The sequence below is a fragment of the Numenius arquata genome, chromosome 1 (assembly GCF_964106895.1).
Source record: "Numenius arquata chromosome 1, bNumArq3.hap1.1, whole genome shotgun sequence".
Classification (NCBI taxonomy): Eukaryota; Metazoa; Chordata; class Aves; order Charadriiformes; family Scolopacidae; genus Numenius; species Numenius arquata.
Window position 1 is genome coordinate 124139739 of NC_133576.1, and position 21364 is coordinate 124161102.

Below are 21364 nucleotides of genomic sequence, written 5' to 3' on the forward strand. Positions count from 1 at the left end.
GAACTGCTCCTCAGGAAGCTGGCCCCAGGTTGTATCCATTCCAGGGAAATTCCTTCCCAGGGACAGGATTTTGCATATCCTTGATGAGTTTCATGAGTTTCTTGCTGGGAATTCATTCTGCCTGTCCATGTCCCTTAGGATGGCAGCTCTGCTCTGGAGCAAATTGATTGGTCCCCCCAGTTTGGTATCAACTGCAAGCTTGATGAGAGTGCAAATAATGTTATTACAAGGAAAAGAACCACAGATTTTGTCAGAAAAGGCATATATATTTACTCAGTAAAATTCTAGATTTTTTTTTTACATATCGTGTTTTGAAAGGTCTTAACTAATTAGCACACATTCCATGCACCTAGAAAAATGTGTCTGTATTTGGTTAGGAGAGGGGAAACATGCATAGGCAACAGGTGAAAGGAGAGACAAATATTTTAAGAAGGTGAATAATGCTCTTCTGTGCAGGGAAAAAGAAGCAGAAAAGTTAGTTTTTTCAGTGAGAAAAGTTAAGTGAGGAAGGCGAAGAGCATTAAACTGCAATTAGCTAAGCCATTACCCCTTTCCCTGCTGCTTATTTCTGTTTTTCTCACTCTTAAGCTCTTGAAGAGTAAACTGATATCATTGCAATTGCTGTTTGTTATTATTTCAATATTATAAAATGAAACTTTATAGACTATCTCCCAGCAGTAGGAGAGTTTCAGGCTATTGGCAGATTGCTCATAAGTGATAAGAAACAGTTTATTAATAAGAGTCTCATCAGCTAAATATAGCGTATACACTTTATATACTGTGGCTGTAAACAGGGTGTGGCATGTAGAGAAACTGTTTAATATTACAAGTTTTCCTGCCAACTTAAAATTATAATAATTATGAACACATATTACTTAAGCAGAAATAAATATTTCTGGTGATTAAAATAACAGAAACATGTGAGAACATGAGCAGGATTTGATGCTTTTGGAAACTCAACTGAATTTGAAGAAATATCTGTTACTCTACAAATGGAGGATAAGAAATCAAGACATGGAAAGGACTGAAGAATATCTATTTTTAGTTACTATATTAGAACCTGGCCTATTCTGAACCCTTGCTAAATTGTGACCCAGGGTCAAAGATCAGAGAAGACCATAAAGGTGCTGGAGGACCTCTTACAACAGTCTTTTTTCTCATTCCCACTAAGAGACTTGTCATGGTTTAACCCCAGCCAGCAACTAGGGCCATGCAGCCATTTACTCACACACCAGCTCCCCTCCCAGTGAGACAGGGAGAAGAGTGAGAATCCAAGAATAAAACTAGAGCCAGCTCTCCCTCCAGCTACTTCTTTCAGTGGTCTCAATATTTCTGGTTGCTGTAGGAATTTTAGATTAGAATTGCCACAAGAGTGACCCCTCTGATTACGTTTTTTATGTTTATTCCCAAGCTGTGCTTTGAAAAAGGTGCTGGTAAGAGTCCATAGATTGTTGCGATTCCTCAGTATTTTAGATTAAAATCTTTAGACTTACTTTTACAGGTTTCACTTACAAAATGGTATCTCTCCCTGTGTGTGTAAGTTTGTGGAATGAAGTGTGACACTTTAGTTCTTCATTATTTGTAAAAGTTCATATGTGTAATGACTGGTGCGCATTCATGCACTCATGAGGAAGAATAAAGAAGGAGGAATGGTACTTCAGTAAACCACATTTTCCTTTCTGAACTGTCACTGAATCAACACCCCAACTTTATACCCGGGGAGCATCATTCAGCTATAACTGCCAGTTTCCCAGTTAAGTAACAAAGCTCAACGCAAGGTTTAGCTACTGGTAGTTAGAAGAGACCTGTTGGAGCTTCCCAGGGTACAGTCCATTAACCTCTGTTCTCTGGACACATTAGTATTGGAAAAATTGTATTCTCTCTGTTGGGCTACCAGATTAATCTGCAAGTCATATTCCACATACAATCTGTTTGAATTAAGAATAAGTGACTGTAAGACAACTACTGTAGAGCTCTACTTCTATAAAAAGTACCGTTCATGTCTAAAACAGGCATACTGAATCTACCGAGGACAAACAGAGCCTGGGTACATAGAAAATGACTTCCCAAAAGTAGAAGATATTTTTGTTTGCTTCCTGCTGCAAGACATGCATTGTCACTCTACAGTATTCAGCAGTCTCAGGATATCTACCAAGAAGCTTTTTCTGAATTGGAGAGTACACACAACCACTTCAAATAATTATGAATCTTAATCTTTGATTTGTTGAGGGCCTAACTGAAAACCTTTTGGACATTTCCAATGATTTGATATAGAATTATAGAAGGCCTTAAAGATACTTTTGTATAGCAGTTTATAGCAATCGTTCCTGGCTTCTTCCTTTGTTAATTAAGAAAAAAAATTATATCCTAAATTTTTATGGATTGATCTAATTTTGAAATCTAAGTTCAGCCTCACTTCTTTGCTATGGTACTATATGTTAGTTCTCAATTAATGAAAGCTGCAGTGAAGCTGACAACAGTGAGCGTGAATCAGCAAAAAGAGATGAAAAATAAATAAGAGTAGTTCGGGCTGTCAGTGAATGGCTAGAAATATTAAGAGTAGTAAGAAACCATTCTTTAAATAGAATAAAAATGTACTAAATTGCAATAACAGTGAAACTGTCAATCATACACAAAAAATGGCTGAAATATTTGAAACAGAATATATTTTGTTTTTTAAAAGAATCAGGATGCTGTATTCCAGTCTTACAGTGATAGCAAAATACCTTTTCCTGCACATGTATCTAGAAAGGATATAAAAATCAAATATACTATAATAATGCACTGCAATATTCACATTACAAAGTAAAAAAATCAGAGGTTTGTTTATCATAAGATAGAGATTGCCTCTGAAGTTTCATTACTGTATATCATCATCTTGAATAGCATCAAACAGAACTGACTGCTTCTATTTTTAACTACCTTGAGTACTATCTTCCTTTTTTGTTAATCCTATTGACATTTACTTGAATATTTATGGAGTAAATTGGTCTCTGATGTGCACAGTGATTTCAGGATCTAGCTGGCAGATAATTTGGAGTGAGTGAGTGAGCTATGAGCAGTGCTTTGTTTTTCTGGTCCCATTCTTGCTCCTCAGCTGAGATAAGAGAAATCCCCTTCTTCCCCATGAGCGTCTGACTCACACCCTGAAATTCTGAAGTGCAATGTATTGCTCTCATTGCAGTTTCTACTTTAATGTTCTCATATAACCACATGAAGCTGAACAAGGACAAGTGCAAGGTCTTGCGCCCGGGTCAGGGCAATCCCCAATATCAATAGAAACTGGGCAATGAATTGATTGATGGTGTTTCTACAGAAAAGGACTTGGGGATACTGGTGGATGAAAAATTGGACATGAGCTGGCAACATGTGTTTACAGCCCAGAAAAGCTAACCATATCCTGGGTTGCATCAAAAGAAGCATGGCCAGCTGGTCAAGGGAGGTGATTCTCCCCCTCTACTTTCTGCTCTTGTGAGACCCTACCTGCATCCAGGTTGTACTGCATCCAGTTCTGGGGTCACCAGTACAAGAAAGATGTGGACACGTTAAAGCAGGTTCAGTGGACGACCATAAAAATAGTAGAGGGCTGGAACTCTTCTCCTGTGGAGAAAAGCTGAGGGAGTTGGGATTGTTCAGCCCGGAGAAGAGAAGGCTCCATGGAGACCTTGTTGTGGCCTTTCAATATGTAAAGGGGGCTTATAAGAAAGATGGAGAGAGACATTTTACTGAGGTCTATAGTGACAGGACAAGGACCAACAGTTTTAAATTGAAAGAGGGTAGGTTTAGACTGGATATAAGGAGATATTTTTTTTTACAATGAGGGTGGTGAGACACTGGAACAGGTTGCCCAGAGAACTTGTGGATGCCCCATCATTGGAAGTGTTCAAGATCAGGTTGGACGGGACTTGGGGCAACCTGATCTAGTGAAAGATGTCCCTCCCATACAAAGGAGCTGAACTAGATGATCTTTCAAGGTCCTTTCCAACCCAAACCATTCTATGACTCTATGTGAGAAGACGAAATCAAAGTGCCATGAATGAACTGAATTAGGGAGCTATAAGAACTGGAGCTTTTTTAAAAAATGGTTGGGGAATAAAAGACACAGGCAGTTGGAAAATTTGCCAAATCTGATTTTGAAGGAGGACTGAAGCAAGGTTAAAATTTGATGGAGATACTTGGCATGGAAATTTCAGCTTAAATGCTTAATTAGGGAAAATCTTCTAGTGGCTGAAACAGGGACACAGAATAGTAACTCATTAGACAACCTTATTGTTATTCATCACATCCAATTTCAACTACCAGGTCAGTCTCAACAGTCCTAGTCATTCCCCTGGTACTCCAGTATTACTGTCACAGAAACTTCATAGGGACAAGCACTTTAAAGGGTATCCTACAATGGTATTATTATACTTTCTATTTTCAGACGAAGATTAACATGAAGCAATGTCATTCCTATTTTTCTGGTAGTACACGGATATGTACAATGTAACTCTAATGACGTTCCTCATTCAGTGATTGGAATTTAGCTGTTAAATTAGTTTACACAGCTACAGAAATCTCCAAAGGGGAAGATGCTAACAAAATAAGTAAGTTTGCCTGAACATTGCAGGAACAGTACATGGTCCCAGATCTGTACTTGAATGACTGGAAAAGTCATTGTGAAATTAAATCATTCAACAAAGAGCAGAATTTGTATTTCATTTTTTTCTATTTGACATCATAGACTCAGCTCTTTTTTAGTAATACCTTTATTTCTATTCAAACTGGTTATGTTCATCCACAATTTCAAGGATCACAGAATCACAGAATTGTGGGGGTTGGAAGGAACTTCTGGAGATCATCTAGTCCAACCCCCCCCGGCCAGAGCAGGTTCACCTAGAGCAGGTTGCACAGAATGGCATCCAGGTGGGTTTTGAATGTCTCCAGAGATGGAGACTCCACCACCCCTCTGGGCAGCCTGTTCAAAGATGACAATGTGCAGATATTTGGATTTCTGCTAATTCCTTCTAATTCAGAGCATTTTTTTCTATTCACTTCTTATCCATACAGAGTGTCTTTTTAACTTCTGATACTTTTTCTCACTGTGCTTGTGTGTTTTCTTCTCTAGATTTTACATTTTTCACCAGCCATCGCAATGTACTTGCCCATCCATTTGTTTTTGGAAAGCTGACCTCCTCTCCCTCAGGGAGTTGGGAGTCTCTGCTTCTTGTGGACGGAGACCCTGAGATATGAATTGTGTAAAAAAAGGCAGGCAGACCGCAGTATTGATTGCTCCTACATGTTTTTTCTGTATACAAGTGCTATTAGGAGCTTGCAAAAGTGTCGAGGGAGCTCTAACAGCTGTCTCAGCTCTCACCTCATGAGACACCCTTGGTTTATATATATCCTCCTGCACAACCAGCAGGAAAGGCTAAGGTGCCAAACTTGGCAATGGGCTTGGATCAGCTTCTGTTAAGTTTGATGGTGGGCAGTATTTGCTCATACTGCTGTTGTAGATTCATGCTCTGGGTACATTTACATGTAGTACTTACTTTTTGAGATACTATTTCCAATTCTACCAGGACTGGAAATTAAGCTGAGAAGGCCCAGATCTACTAATATTAGTGGAATCCCTGCAGAGAGAAGAATCAGCTCTATTTATTCCCTGAATAACTCCTTGCTCAGCACATGTTTCTTCTCACCCTAGTCTTTGCTGGAGTCTTTTCTGGCATTTCTGTAGTGTTATGGGCAAGGTGAAAGCCGGATTAGTTATGTAGCAAAAACCAAACTAATCCTTGGGGGCTGAGTCTACTTGGGCATGTGTTAATGGACTGCGTGCAGAGCACGTTGCAGATGTTTGGGCAAGCAGAGTGCAAAACACAATGCTGTCAATAAAGCTGCAGAACTCAAGGGCTTCAGTGTTTCTTGGGCTGCCTTTATCCGGAGCCAGAGGGCTTCTGTAATTTCTGTTGCTCCCGGTTCCTCCTGAGGGACAGCTTTCTTTAAAGAAAATCAAGGATAAGAGAGAGGCAAGGCCTGTCTGAAGAGACCAGAGGGATTAGTCTGCTGAACTTGATGCCTGAAGGTAGGGAATTCACTGTCAGGTAGCCTGCATAGTAGAGAGGCAGCAATTCTTATTTGAAAATAACAGAGACAGATGCAGTCAAGTCTGTAGCAATAGTATCTATTTGTAAATTCTCCCTATACCAGGAAGACTCTTCATTGTTTTTTATGGCGATGTTTTGCTTTTTCTAATTTTCTTCCTGATATACTTTTCTAGCAGAGCAAATAATGATTATGAATTATAATCATGTAGCACTATTCTTACCCAAGAGTAAACTCAGGCAGGATAGTGTCAACCAAAGCTGCAAGCAGTTTCTCATTTAAGAAAATAGAGTTTTCTCTAATACTGCTCTGGGAAAATGTCGTATCTCAGCTGATGGCATACACTGTTCTAGATGTAACGATCTTCTTTGGTTGTGATGGTGATGAACCACTATGCAATCGCGTGTCAGGTTTTGACTGCACCTGTTTGCAAACTCAGGTAATTATGCTCCGTTGTCTAATTGCTTATTTTATGGATGTTTTGCTCACATGTTTTTAAGCAATGCTATTTGATTGCAGATAACTAATGGTAGGTATCTCTTCTCATTATCATACTTTAACATTAGATTTGTCTGATTGCTGCAGGTGGAAACAATAGGTGATGCATACTGCGTTGCAGCAGGGCTCCATAAGAAAAGCCTTAGTCATGCTAAAGCCATTGCCCTGATGGCACTGAAGATGATGGAGCTTTCAGAAGAGGTTCTCACTCCAGATGGGAGCCCTATTAAGGTAACTGCTTTGCTCTTTGTTCTCAGCTAGTTGATGGTACTTTGAGCTGATTAATTCCATTGTGTTCTGTCCCTAGAAATATGCTTATTGATAGGAGAAGTTCCAATTGCATCAATATATCACAGTCTTTTTAATGTTTTATATATTTCAGTGGTGCCCATCAACAATCATGTAATCTAAGCCATACTTTAGTAAGCACAGCAGACCACACAGACTAGCTGTTGCCTTGTTATATGCATTGAATGCCTATCTGTGGCTGAAGGGCACTAGATGCACTCCTGGAGCCCTTCTTTCAATTCAGTTTAGCGTGAGAAGAAGACAGTTCACATGATCCAGGACTTCCCAAGTCAAAGCACAGTGCAGTGACAATTGGGAAATTCACTCCAGAAGTAGGCTCCTTACCTGAACTTCAGTATTCGTGTAGAAGCACTCAGAGTTCTTCAGTTCTAAGGGGCCACATGCCTATTTTCTAAATAGTTGTTGACCTGCATGAAAAAAGAATGTGTAGACTGCCTGCTCTTAGTGTTAATGTGCTTCCTTCCCACGCAACTCCAGTTCCTTCTAGATTGTACAGGAGGTAGCAGGAGGTGGAAAACCATGTGTCCTTTTGTACCATTTTAAAGTTCCACTGCTGTTCTGCTTCTCTTGATCTTACACTAACCTTGTAGCTGCTGGCATTTGGAATTGGTAATGTTTAGGTAGAAAATGGAGATTCAGTGGGGAAAGAAAAAACATGGAGATATAGATGTGCCTTGCTTTTTCAAGGGTCAGATTACACATTGTTTTCATTATGTGTACTCACTCCTGTTTCTGGTTGAATTGTTCTTCCCATAATACAAACCTTTCGTTCTCAAAGAAAATGGGGGGATTATGTAGAACAATTATTCAATACTGACTAAAGCCTACAACAAAAGCCATATGTAGCTGGATGAGAAGGCTGGACAGACTTCCCGTGGCATGATTTACATCATGGTTGAAATGCACTTTGTAAACTACAATTCCTCATGTCTGTTAAAAAATGAGGGTTGCATCTGAAATACTTCCTTTTTTTTTTCAAAAATTGAAACATCTGTTTTGAAAGTTAAAAACTTGACAGAAAGGAGGTAAAATTTTTAAATTGTTAAAAATGTATTCATGGATGTTTCTGTGATGCTCCTTGAGCAGTAAAATTGCATACTTCTCAGTTCCAACTCTTCTCTATCTATTAGTTAAGTCATGTCTTGAACTATATTCCTTGGAGTCTTTGTGTATGGTGAATCAAGAGACATTTAAACTAAGTGAATTGTTCTGCCCAGAAAGGAGAGTGTGGATGCAAGGCAACCAAGCTAGAAATTCCATTAAATATGGCAACACAATATTTGAATGAAAATATATTGAGTTCTGGATGAAATATTTTTATTTTTGTATATCAATGTTGATGGATTTTTTTAAATGTAAAAATAAAATATTTATTTTATTATTGAAAAATGTCCACATATTCCAAAGAATAGCTTTCTGAAAAAGTATCTTGGACTATGGATCTTTAAGAAATTTAAAAAAAAAAATAATTCATTGTTCACACAATAAACATTAAAAGACAAATGTCTGAAGATATCAGAAGAGATAGCATTTTCAGTTTTGATACAGAACTGTTTCAAACATATATTAATTTAATCCTATTAAAAGAGATTTTCTGGATCGTTTGATTTCTCTGTTTTTTCAATGACTATAGCTGACGAATACATTCTAGCTACACTGTCACATGCTAGGAGAGCAGTCTCCCAGATCCTCTCCATCTTTTCACTTGCTTTTGAGTGATTGCTGCAATTGTGGGGAAATTTTGAAGGTGTATGTTTTACTCTGAGAGACACAGTTTGTGACTGTTTTCATTACCAGTGTCCTTATTTTTCAGAAAATTCGTCATGATTTCAGTGGCTGCATAAGAAAACCTATATAAGAAAGACTATAAAGACAGTGCAGAGGAAAAATGCTTGCATAGAATAAAATGCTAGGCAAAATAACCAAATATTTTCAAAAAGTGCTAATAAACCTCCTTTAGAATTCAGAAGAAAAAAAGTCAGTTCATAGTAATTAAACTGAAAGTAGAAGTACTGAGAAGCTCCTCAGTGGGTGTTAGTTGTCTCTTTAGTTTTAGGTGTAACAGATTTTGAGGCAGGAGAGATGGTGTTACCAATTAATCTCATCTCCTCAGTGACAAAGAATACGATGCTGTTGCTACCTTTCTACCTAACCTGGTAAATCATGTTTTTAAAACATTATCTTTCATAGAGGCATATTGAATTGATTTTAAATATATGAAGATTAAGATTCCTCTCACATGGTTGTCTACCCTGTAAAACTATTCAAATAAGGGCTTTTGGAGAAGTCTACTTTAATTTGTCCTAGTTTAGGTGCCTACTCTAGGATGAGATGAATCACGCCCTAAAAATGTGTATTTTCTCAGTTGTCTGTAAGGGGAGTCTATGGACCTAGCCTAAGTGTGGATATCTACACTGTAAGCTTCTACACTCTGTCAGATGAATCCTCCTACAAATAGCAAAGAACACATAGTTTTTCTTAGTGGTTATGTCAATGATCGTCACAGTTGAAAACATATGTATTATTTCTAAATTGAGTTGGCATGACTTTACCAATGTTAACCAATGTTAAATTGGCTAGAATGATCCCTATTTTTGTTAGCTGCCAGTTTTTCACTAAAAAAAAAAAAAGGTGAAAGTGCCCATTGTGTCACAGATTCCCATTAACAAATGCTCCATGTGCATAGTGCTGTCCTAAAGCTGTGTCAGGGGTAGTTCAGCTTGGATATTAGGAAAAAGTGGTCAAGCACTGGAAGAAGCTCCCCAGGGAAGTGCTCGTGGCCCCAAACCTGTCAGTGTCCAAGTGTTCAGAAAACATTCCTAGATATATGGTTTAACTACTAGGTTGCCCTGTGTGGAGTCAGAGGTTGGACTTGATGATCCTTATGTGTCTCTCCAACTCAGGATTCTAGGTTTCTATAATCTACCTGAAATTTAAGGAACCTCTAGCAATGTGTAACAGTTACTATGGACTCAGCTCAGAACCATTATAGGAGACTTACTGTGTGACACATTTTACATTCATGTTTTTCATTAAAATATTTAAATATTCATTAACATTTGATACAAAGTACACAATGTAGGCTATAAGACATTAATTCACTTCTAAACGGTGAATTAAATTATACTATAATGTGGTTACTTTGACCCAGTCCTGATGATATGGATGGCAAAACAAGTGTGGTATTTTGACTATATTTTGACCTTAATTCTTATCTGTGATTCATGTTACCAAGAACAAGTCACATTTCCTGAGTCCTTGCCAAGTGTGTTGAATATAGAATGCTGACACAGCTTTTGTTTTCTTGTATTGAAAAATCTACATCAGTATTTGAATATTTGAAATGAACTTGAAATCAGAGGACAGTTTCCCTCATGCCCAGCTTTTGATAAATTGACAACTTTCATGGGTTGCTGAGACTAAATTCTGACTTTAGTCTTCAGGATAGTCTAGCAGCTATTTTGAAAAAGTAAGACAATGGCTTCACTAAGTCCGAGACAATTTTTCAAAACATATTTCTTAAAAATAAAGGACCTCTGATCTTGCGAGTAAACAACTATTCTGCTTTCTCTTTCCCCAAAACTTTGAGCCGTGATTAAATAGAAGAAATGATTCTCAGCCACTTTGTATAATACATGACAGCACAGTTATTTGAAGTTCTATTTCTGTTAGTAGCCTAACAATTATACCAGTTTTTCTGTTCTGATTGTGTTTTCTAGTAAGAAAGAAACATGCTAAGGCCTCCTTGGTGTTTGCAGTGGATTTGTTTTCCAGAGGCCCGTCTCTTGTTTAAGCTCTCTGAGGTCACCACTGGAAACCAAGAGTCCAGAAGTTATTCCCCAGATTTGTGGAGTGTGACTGATATGATGAACATTTAAGAGGCTAGTTACTTAGGGGGTGACATTTTTTCCAGACAGAGTCATTATGAATCTGCTTGCGTTGTCCTGATTGGAAAGATTTCAGCTCTAGGGAAACCTAACGGCAATTAAATATAGCGGGTTTTTATTTGATGAATACTCAACTAGATATGGCTGACTTTAAGATTATGGTTTATGGAATATTTTTTTTTTTTTAAATTACTTTGATGGATGTATTTTGTTGTCATCTTAGGACTGAATTCACCAGAACGCAAATATTTACTTTTTGTAGTGCTTGAAATGTTCATCCTCGTGATAGCAGTGGATATCTTATTGAATGACACTTACAGTCTCAGAAGTTAGGAAGAAAAAGTGAATGAATGAATGAATAATGAATGAATTAATGAAAGAATACCATATCACATAAGTGGGAATTTAGGGTAAGATTTTCACCTGTACAGTGCATTAACAGGCAATCAAATGAAGTTTGTTAGCTGGGTACACAGTTATCGTTTGAAAGTATTCATTGTAGCAACCACAAAAATACCTTGTTTGTACAGCCACGTGGTCTTTATGAAAAATCTGCTTCTTAAAGCAATGTTTGTGTGGCCACTAAACAGTGATGGAGCTCAGGATGGTGACAAGGTGTATGAAGCAGGTCTGGTTTATATCCAGATGATGCTCCTGCCCCCTGAGTCAGAGCTCGTAGTGCACTGATGAGAGCACCATGGTGTGCAGCTGGCACATACTCAGGCATTTGATACTTCCAGAAGAGCCAGAGGCAGCAGACCTGCATGAGCAGAAGGGAGACCATGAGCCTGCACTCCTTATACCTGCACGAATCGCCTGTGATTTGCAGGGTAATGAAAAAATGTTGCTTTGCAGAGAGTGAGCTATATTATAGCAGCCTCCACAAATCCTATCAGCAGTGTTACAACACAGTCTGTCTGCTCTTTTTGAAAGAAATATGACAGAAAATGGGCTGATCGTTCTCCTGTAGGTGATGGAGAAGGCTTCACGTCCCTGTATGATTTTTTTTTTAACTCGGTTCTATTTGAGGCAAAATCCCATTACTTTTGCATGAGCTAGGGCCTTAGTACAAAAGAAGGACTTTTGCATGTAGAATTGAATATACGCTTATATCCTTTCAGCAAAACACTTTTTAGTCCGGAAGCACTCGTTTGATTTAGGTTCTGTATAACTAATTATTCTTAGTGCCCTATGTCTGTAGTTTGAAAATATTGATTTAAAATTGCCTCCTACATTTAAGTGAGAGTTACTTGAATTCAGAGTATGCTTCATATTTTGTTACATTTTTTTAGATAAAGTGGAAGTACATTAATTTTAATAGCTAGAGATAATGCTGTAAGAAGAATTCTCCACAGCATTGACCTTTAGAGATAAAGGTCACAATGCAGATCTCATTTGATGTGTTAAAACCCATAGGATATTATCAGTGGCATCACTTTTTATCATACTTCAAATCTTGCCCAATTAATTTATGTGCAGTGTATATCCCAAAGAAACAGAAAGGCTTCCTTTTCAGTTTATTGTTAAACGGGCTGCTGCAGTACCTAGGTTTTGTACCTAGGTTTGACTAATGAGATTTCCCAAGACATTATTCTCTAAGATTACCTGCTTATTTTTACAGTGTACGAAGGTGGTCCTAATACAGTTGTGAAGAGATACAGAACTGAGAACACACAGAGGAAAAGTAAACGATTTACATGAAGCTGCTGAAATTAACTACAATTATGTAGATTTGTTATATACAGGTATTCCTGTCTAAAACATAAAGATTGGGCCCTACCACAGTAGTTCAAAATAGTTTTAAAATATGTTCCTCTACAGCAGAAAAATGTCATGTATCTTTCAAATGATTATGTTAAAATAACATGAGAATTAGGCCTGTAAATACTGTAATCACAAACTGAAGCAAATACATAACCACACCTTTCTTTTTGCTCACCTGCTAGTGACTAGTTCATGAAATAATCTAAATAGAGTAATGCAAAAAATTTTTAGCTAATACTGGCTTCATTTTGATTAATTTATTATCAGGTGGGGTAGACATGACCTTGTATTTGCAAGGTACGTAACCTGGTCTTCGGCTCAGTTGTTTCTTCATTATCAAGATAGAGTACTTGATGTACTTGCAGCTTCTAACTTTCAGATGTGCCTTGCCAAACCTATTTTATTATTGCATTGATAAGCTGCACTCAAACAATGTAGTCTGGTATTAGCACTATCAACACAAGAGCCTGTCTTCATCTATCAGCCAGAGAAATAAGAACAGCATGGCAGAGGGACCGTTTCATGTGAAAAGTGGGATTAACTCATCCAAATTCACACACTGACAGTGTAAACTGCTACATTTAACTTGTCGCTGTAGCTCCCTCTTTAAATAGGAGAGAGTAAGTCTGAGTCTATATTCATCTGACATGTTTTCAGTGTCTACTTTATTTGAATCAGTGTTTGTCAGATAAGTCCTACCTCAAGGGTGAACAGGCTAATGAGCTCTCAGAAGGATGGATGATCCCGCTGGAAAGAGCTAGGCTGAAACACAGGTTCAAATCTTTGTTCAGTCACAGCCTTTTCATGTGAATGTTAGATGCTATCTAGACTTTCCATACTTCAACTTCCCATACATACAATGTATGTGACAAATAATGTTTTTCAAGTAGAACCATGTCTGTAACATGTCTAAGCTGTGTGACTTTACAACTATGATTTGATTTGTGTTGTCTCTTTAAACACCTGTGGTCATGATGATCTTTAAGATCCCTTCCAACCATTCTATGATTCTATGATGACTGAAACAATGAAAAGCTGAGTTTGATAAACCTCTAATCTCTGCTTGCCAAGTAGTAAATTTTAATAAGCAGGAACTCTATCTCATGAGTGAGGGTTCAGAAGAGACCCTTATTGTGGATTGTAATGGTTCATGTCCACAATAAGAGTGACATGCTTTTCTAAATAACATGGAAACGGGCAATGAATTTTAGTGTGCGTAGCATCTTCTGCTGGTTCATTAAGTATTCCGCTTTGCATTATGGCAAAATGGCACTTCGGCCCAGAACACAAGTAGAGTTAAAGTGCCAACATTTGCTTGAATATACACTTTTTATTAGTTTCTAAATGAAGCAGCCATTCTCAAACATGAAATGAGAGAGAGTAGTTTAGCAAGTGTTGTTTGTGTAATCCTTTTCAGTGTTTCTTGCCTTGCTTTTAATTTAGGTTGTGGCATGCTAGTTTTATAACAATTTAGTGATCCTCACCAAATGTGCATCTTTACGTAAGCAGTAAAAGGTTGTCTGTTTTGTTTTAAATTGTGAAAGGCTGACTGCTGATGCAGGCGTTCTCATCAGCCCTGTGTGAAAAGCTGTTGCGTTACTGCAATGCTCCTTTCTCCATCTGTGGTCTCCTAGCAACTTCGCCTCGTACCTAATGTCTACATCAGACTCTGGAAGGTATATAATATCCTATTTCATGTTGGATAACTTCAAATTAGAAATTTCCTTGTGTTAGAAAAATAAAAAACAGTTCCACAGAAGAAACAGTTGCCTGAAGAGACTTTTTTACTAAAAATGACCAATGAGCCAGTAGAAGAGTTCTTAGTTTCACAGGCATTAGGGCAGCAACATTAGGGCACAACATTAGGGCAGCACAACTCCTTTGAGGAGCATTCAGGGCTGCATGTCTCTGAGAGAAGCTTGGTGCTTTGTCTCAAGAGCATGTGAGACATGCTCTCACCGGAGACGGTGAGCCAAAGTCAGCCCTGGCTGTGGTTCCCTGGACTTGAGGAGAGTTCATGATGCCATACCTCAGTTTGGCCCAGTGCCTTTGAAAATGTGAAATGAGAGGAGGCGATCTGTATCGCAGGATGTCTACCCAGGCATCTGGGAAATTGCAGGTTTTTTTAGGCTACCCTAAGGGAAAATTCAGACCTTTCTCAGCCCTCCAATCATTTTCACTCAAGTGCTTCCTTTTGTCCGATTTTAATAATAATCTTTATCAATTGCTTTAAAAAAATCAAACCCATAGTTATTATTTGCAACTTCTGTTCTTTTGAAGGGACTTTGACATATCCAGTTTCATGGTACACCCACTGTATGACAGTGTTACTGCATATATGTTGCAATAACAAGGGTTAGTGGGGTTTAATATGACTAGTGGGTGCACAACAGCAGCTTTGTGGAAGAGGCCAGTCTGAAAATTAGATTCATATTTATTTTACTGAAGAAGGAAGTTTCCCAAAGAGTTGGCTATTCTTTCAGGTGACATGAATTTCTTGTTTTAATCAGGTACTTAGGTAAAGTCTGCAGTAGATGATAAATGCAAACTTTCAAAGTTACCAGGACTTGATCCTGCACAGGATAAGGGTCAGCCTGCTGGGCATGCAATTGCAGGGTACAAAGGCATGCTATCAGGATTGGCAACCCAGTGTGAGCCCAACTTGAGTTAATTAATTAGAAGGCTATGAAGATATTCTGTTTCTGACTGCTGAGAGGAAGATACCTGAAAGAGGAGCAGAGAGCTAATTAATAATGTGAGGATCACTGGAAAGAGGTTTTTTCTTTGGAACTGGCCATTCTCCTCTCACGCTGTGTTTTCTCTGATATTATTGTCCTTGCGAGTAAGAAGCATAAGCATCTTTCTGTCTATACTTGTCTCCATGACAAAGATAAAGCATACTGATAGAAACCAGGGTAGGTACCCGGGGCACTTTGTGGACTTTTCCATTGTTTATTGGTTTGCAGTGATTTCTATATGCTCACAACTCTTTGTGACTTATAGTATTTAGATTTAGCTGAGTATAGAAATGCTTCTATAATTCAGTCATATGTCCTGTTCCCCTAGGCAGACAAAACCTTACTATGCTGGCTGCACCTAGCTTGTAACTTTGTCCTCATGCCTCACGCTGAGCAGATTTCCTTCTCCAGGTGATATGAGTACATGCACGGGGAACAACAGCGAGGATTTCAAGATTTAGATTCCTGCATGGGATTTGTGGCCACAGGATGTGCAGCTGGATTGTGGGGTTAGGTTTAAGGTCACCGTGTGACATCTCTCACTGGTCTGATTCTCACGGTTCAGCAGTTGTTCCAGACACAAACGCCTCCAAGTAATACTCCAGATGTCTGGCTAGTAGTAGAGCTGGTTGGGAATTTTCCATGGAAAGCACTTTTTGGCTGAGAACACTGAACGATCAAAATCAAAAATTTCCATAGAAATGTCTTGCCACATTTTTACCAGGCAAATTTACCAGATTTTGGTGAATTTCTGATCAGAGAAAAACTTACTCTAGAATAGTGAATAAATTAGTTACTAGGACAATCACCTGGGGGAAAAAAAAAAGAAGACAACGACTTTAAACAGAATAAAGCATTGAAATTTTGTTCTTTATGAAAAAGACCCTATATTCTTGGTTGTCTAGGATGGAAGATATCCTATGATACTGTTTTGGCCTAGGCTTGGGTTGGGGCACTTTGTGCAGCTGCCAAAACTTCACATTCAGGTTTTGACTGTTGCAGGCAGTTAAGAACTTCCATCTGAAGCCGGAATTTCCCACTGTTATTATTGTCATTGACTCTTTATTCAGACAAAAAGAAAGCAATAATAACAAGAACAGCAATACAATCCACCATGTGAATAAATAATTAAATCTGTGCTGTACACTGGAAATACAGGAAGCTAATGTTATTACATCTTTACAAAGGGAACAATGGGCAAAAATCCCTAGAAAGTCAGAATTGCCACATTAGTGGTTTTATATATATATAAAAAATATGAAACCCCATATGATTTAAAATTATCTGTGAGCATTTAAAGGGTTGGGCTAGGGAACACAAGGTAGCCGAGTCCTGAACTTTTATTTCTTCTAAGTCCTAAGTCCTATCTGTTCTCTGCTTCAATCAGGGTGTCTTCCTGTCATATAAAAAGTTAAAAGTCAGGTTTCCACTATCAACTACAAGACTGTTTTTCTTATCTCCTGAGTTGGAGAAGAGATAGAAAACATTATACAAAACCTAAATAAAAGTAGTGATATGAGACAATACACAAACCTACAAGGACTCACAGAAGATAAGCAGTAATACACTGAGAAACACACACAGATTTTGCATAAAAATAGTGCTTTATTATCTTTTATGCATTCTGACCACATAAGCATGAACAGAAAATGCTGCTAGGCTTGAATTGCCACCTCACTGAGTTAATAGACACAGGTGATCCCAGAGGCCTCTGAGTGGGATGCAGAGGGGAAAATGCCGTGCCCTTTACAGCTGTAGAGGTGGTTGCTACCTGAGGGTCTGTGTTTCCAGCTGTTGAGATGCTGTCAGGCAGCTGCTGCCCTGTGCTGCATTGCTCCAGCATCTGCCTCTCCTTTCAGTGACCGAGCTGTCTGCATCTGCTTTTTTGCTCTGCCTGCTTTAAAATGAAGAAAGCCTCCTCTGGCCAGTGCTAGTGATACTTATTTATTATTGTAATCTCGATTATGTACATTGTCTTTTCTACACTGGGCAGTAGTTTTGTTTCAGAACCACCATTACATCACTGATGTCCCTTCGTTTTCTCTCTCTTCCAAGGGTCCAAACAGTGGAGTCTCCTAATCCAAATGTTTCACTTTACTTGGGGCAATAACGTGCCTTAAGTGTCAGTTTTTAGCAGTGAATAGGGCAAACCTGCCTCCTCCTTTGATCTGACCCCCTCTAGAAGCAAGAGATGGTGTTATGCCTCCAGGAACCCTTCAATGTGCAGAAGTAATATATCCTCCTGGATAATGCAAATTGGGTATTCATGCACTATGTGGCAGTGCTGGCATGGCTCCCTCTTCTTTCACCCTAATGCAGGCTGGAGAAAAAGATTGAAGAAAGGGCCTCATTCCATCTCCTCCTTCTCTCCTCTCCTTTGTCTCCTACTGCATGAATTGTTTTGGATAAGGTGCACTGGAAATAAAAAAAAAAAAAAAAATGGAGCTGAGCTGCATGTACTTTTTTATACTGCATATCTTGTGTTACACATTTAAAGAGCACAGCTCTCCTCTCCATGACCTATTAATTATCTTGCCCCTTTAATGTAATTTTGCTGGGAGGATTATCCTACTGCAGGAAAGATACCCCTGACACAAAGCTTTTCCATGTTGCGAGGAAGAACACCTCAGTAGTCCCTGTCTTTTCTGACCCCGGACTGCAAGCAGAGCCTTGCACAGAGTCCCAGAAGAGCTGCCTGTGGGTTTTCTCATGGAGAACAGTCTTTCTCAGCCCCAGTGGGTAATCCTGCAGATATGTTAACCTTTATGCAGATCTGGCTCCATACTCTGGCATCCACAGTTACAGGATTTTTAGAAGGAGTTGCCAGCATCTCCTCTGCAAGATTAAGAAGAAAGTGTATTTGTTAATGGCAATTCTCTAACTTTTTTCCCCCGTTCCCTCCAACATCCACACTTCTGAGAAGAAAAGTCAAAGTCTGCAGTTTTATGCACCAGTTGAAAAACTCTATCACATAACTGTTGTCATTTTTTTGTGCTAAACAGTGAGTCATTACACTGTGCTATATTTGGGTGAACAGTTTAGATGGGGGGTGGATACTTGGCCTTCTGTTTGAAGCTGACAAGTTCAGCAACAGTATTCAACTCTTTCAGAATAGCTTAGTTCCCTAAGGAAGAATGTATTTCCTGTCATAAATAAATCCATAAACTAAATGTTTAATGGTATTTCAGCTTCCTTTCATATGAGACATAGAGTATTTTGGAAAAAATGCCAATACTTCAGAGGAATTTGTGACAGCCTCTTCTGTTCAAATATCTTCCTTAAATTTAAACAAGGGTAAAAGTTGTTCAATGTAAATAATCATCTTCAGATACTTCATATCGAACAACCTGAACTTTTTTTTAAAAACAAAACAATCTCCATACTTTGGTATATCTCATATTTGGGTTTTTGTTTTGCTTTAATATTTTAAAAAGAGAGGAGAGGCAAAGACATGAGTTTTGAATTGAGAAGAAAGGAAAACAAGGCACAAATAATCTAAGAATATTCAGTTAATTAAAGAGCTTTTTGGCTTCTTCCTAGCTTTTGACCTATTTGATCAGGTTAATAAAAAGAAAGTGGCCCAAGTGATAATCATCCTGAAGAAAGACCTGATTTTTGTCTCAGTTTGAAGCTGTGTTCCAGGAAAAAGAACCAACCCTGAGGAGGAATATGTGAAGTGATGTATTTATGAGATCCCATTTTTCCTTCCTGCAAAATCTCCACACCAGGAAACACAAGGACCTGGATAATTTCTTACTGGGATATAGTTTTCTTAGAGTGAGCAAGATAATTCTTGACAATTAGGTAAATATTCTAATACTGGTTAAAGCCTTCACCATTAACTTAAAATCTAAAATGACAAAACCTGATTAAAACAGAACTTATCAAACATCATAGAATCATAGAACAGCCAGGTTGGAAGGGACCTTGAAAGATCAGCTGCTCCACCTGTTCGTGGGAGAAGAAGCCTAGATGAGATTATCTACTGCCCTGTCCAATCACATCTTGAAAACCTCCGGCAATGGGGACGCCACCACATCCCTGGGGAGGTTATTCCAGTGACAGATTGTTCTTACTGTAAGAAAAATTCTTTCTTATGTCAAGATGAAACCTCCATGCAAATTGTACCTGTTGCCCCTTGTCATCTCCATATGGCTCCTTTTGAAGAGAGCGTCTCTGTCCTCTTTGTAGCTGCCCTTTAAGTACTGAAATACTTTGATGAAATCCCTCCTGAGCCTTTTCTTCTCCAGGGAGGAAAAGCCTAACTCCTTCAGCCTTTCCTGAGAGGCCAGGTTCTCCAGTCCCTTGATCATCTTCCTGGCCCTTCTTTAGACACTCTCCAGTTTGTCTACATCTTTCTTGAATTGTGGGGACTGGCACTGGACACAGCACTGGACAAGTGCTGAGTAGAGTGGGATGATCACGTCTCTGTCCCTGCTAGTCATGCCCCTGCAGCTGCAGCCCAGGATCTGATTTGCCTTTGTTGCTGCAGCAGCACACTGCTGGCTACCATACAGCTTGTTGTCCACCAGGACCCCCAGCCAGCAAGGCTGCTCCCCAGCCATGCAGATCGTAGACTGTGCTGGGATCTTGGGTTATTCTGTCCCAGGTAATGTGTTGATATGTTTCTATTCTTAAAATTTGATGTTCATCTGGGAAACATAACATGTTCTTTACAAAAGAGTAAGTTTTCAGTTGTCTGTGAAACTAGTGACACCTCTTACATTAATTTTAATAGAAAGTGAGTAATTAAATCCCCATGTGCCTTTAAAAAAAAGTATCTTTTCTGTCAACTGTCTGTAAAATAGCTGTTTTTCTTTCCATGACAGCTTACTTTATAGTAGGTCCATTTGTGCTACCTTTAGAAAATGAATGAAAAAAAGTAATAAATACCTTTACCAGAAGAACAAGAATCCTAAAAATAGGGAGATTTTTAATTATCATTCAGTCTTAAAGTTCATTGGGAAAGGAACTAACTGCTGTTGTTACTACTTTACTACTGTTATTTCTTCATTACTGTTATTTCCTTTAGGAATCATTCTGTAGCCACAAAAAACACTTTGAAGAGTTAGAGTTATCATTTCTGTAGAAATGATATAATTTCTGTAGAAATGATATAATTTCTGTAGAGCATTAATGTGTTTTACTTAATAGAAGCAAACTGTTACTTAACCTTGCCTTCAAGAAGTCTTTTCTGATTTTTGACTATGATCTATGACAGTGATAAATATAAAATATGTATTGCACAAATATTACCCTGTTACTCCAGTAATTTTTTTTGTTTTTCTGAAAAAATGCTGATCTGAAGAAGTTTTCCGATTGTCAGAGAATAATTGAGCTTTGTGGTCCGAAAATCAGGCATCTGTGGGGCCTCACAAGTAGGACAAATAAAATCACTACTCACACCAAACTTTAAAGTAGGTGGTCTATTCAAAAACTTGTTTTTATGGTCTCTGGTTATAGGAGTTTGATCTTTTATTTATTTGTTATTTCTGTTTGCATTTTTTGTTTGTCTCTTTATAAACCATCTTCAGTAACTGGTTATTGCACTTTGTTTCCAATATTATGAAAACGTCATCTCACAGCACACTGGTTGCTTGAACTTGGAAAACATCATTATTCAGATTTCTTTTAGACCAAAACTCCTATTCATTTAATCAAAAACAGTGCAGGGTTTATAGATAATGGAAACATTCCAGACTTGGCTAACTAAATGTACATTTTTGCATCTGAGTGGTTTGGGAGCTGAGCTCAAGTCCTTTGACTTGAGTAGAAAAACTTTTGCATCTGGTTACCTTTGTTCAACCTTTGATTTTCTGAGGTTAAACTTCCATTTCTGACTACTAGTTTGTAGAGACTTGGGGTGGGGATATATAGAGAAAGAGTGATTCTCTATATTACAAGTATATCCATCTTCAAGACTTTGCTCGAAGTGGTATGACTGTACCATCTTGTAAAACCAAAAGCATGTGGAATGTTTCTGAGGCATTAAAATTGACATGAGCCATAGTTGCTGAGCAGCTCTCTGGATTTCTCTTTTTATATATTTTACTTTCATGGAATGAATTTCCTGAATGGACGACT

The 21364-nt window shown here is 38.3% G+C and overlaps 1 protein-coding gene across 2 annotated transcripts in view; it reads left to right on the forward strand.

Annotated features, from left to right (window-relative positions):
• The window catches only part of GUCY1A2 (guanylate cyclase 1 soluble subunit alpha 2), a 154940-nt gene that overhangs the window by 101410 nt on the left and 32166 nt on the right, over window positions 1–21364 (forward strand). For both annotated transcript variants that reach the window (XM_074145245.1, XM_074145253.1), the window contains exon 6: window positions 6670–6813. In XM_074145245.1, the coding sequence (XP_074001346.1) occupies window positions 6670–6813 (144 nt within the window). The remainder of the gene's footprint in view (window positions 1–6669; window positions 6814–21364) is intronic.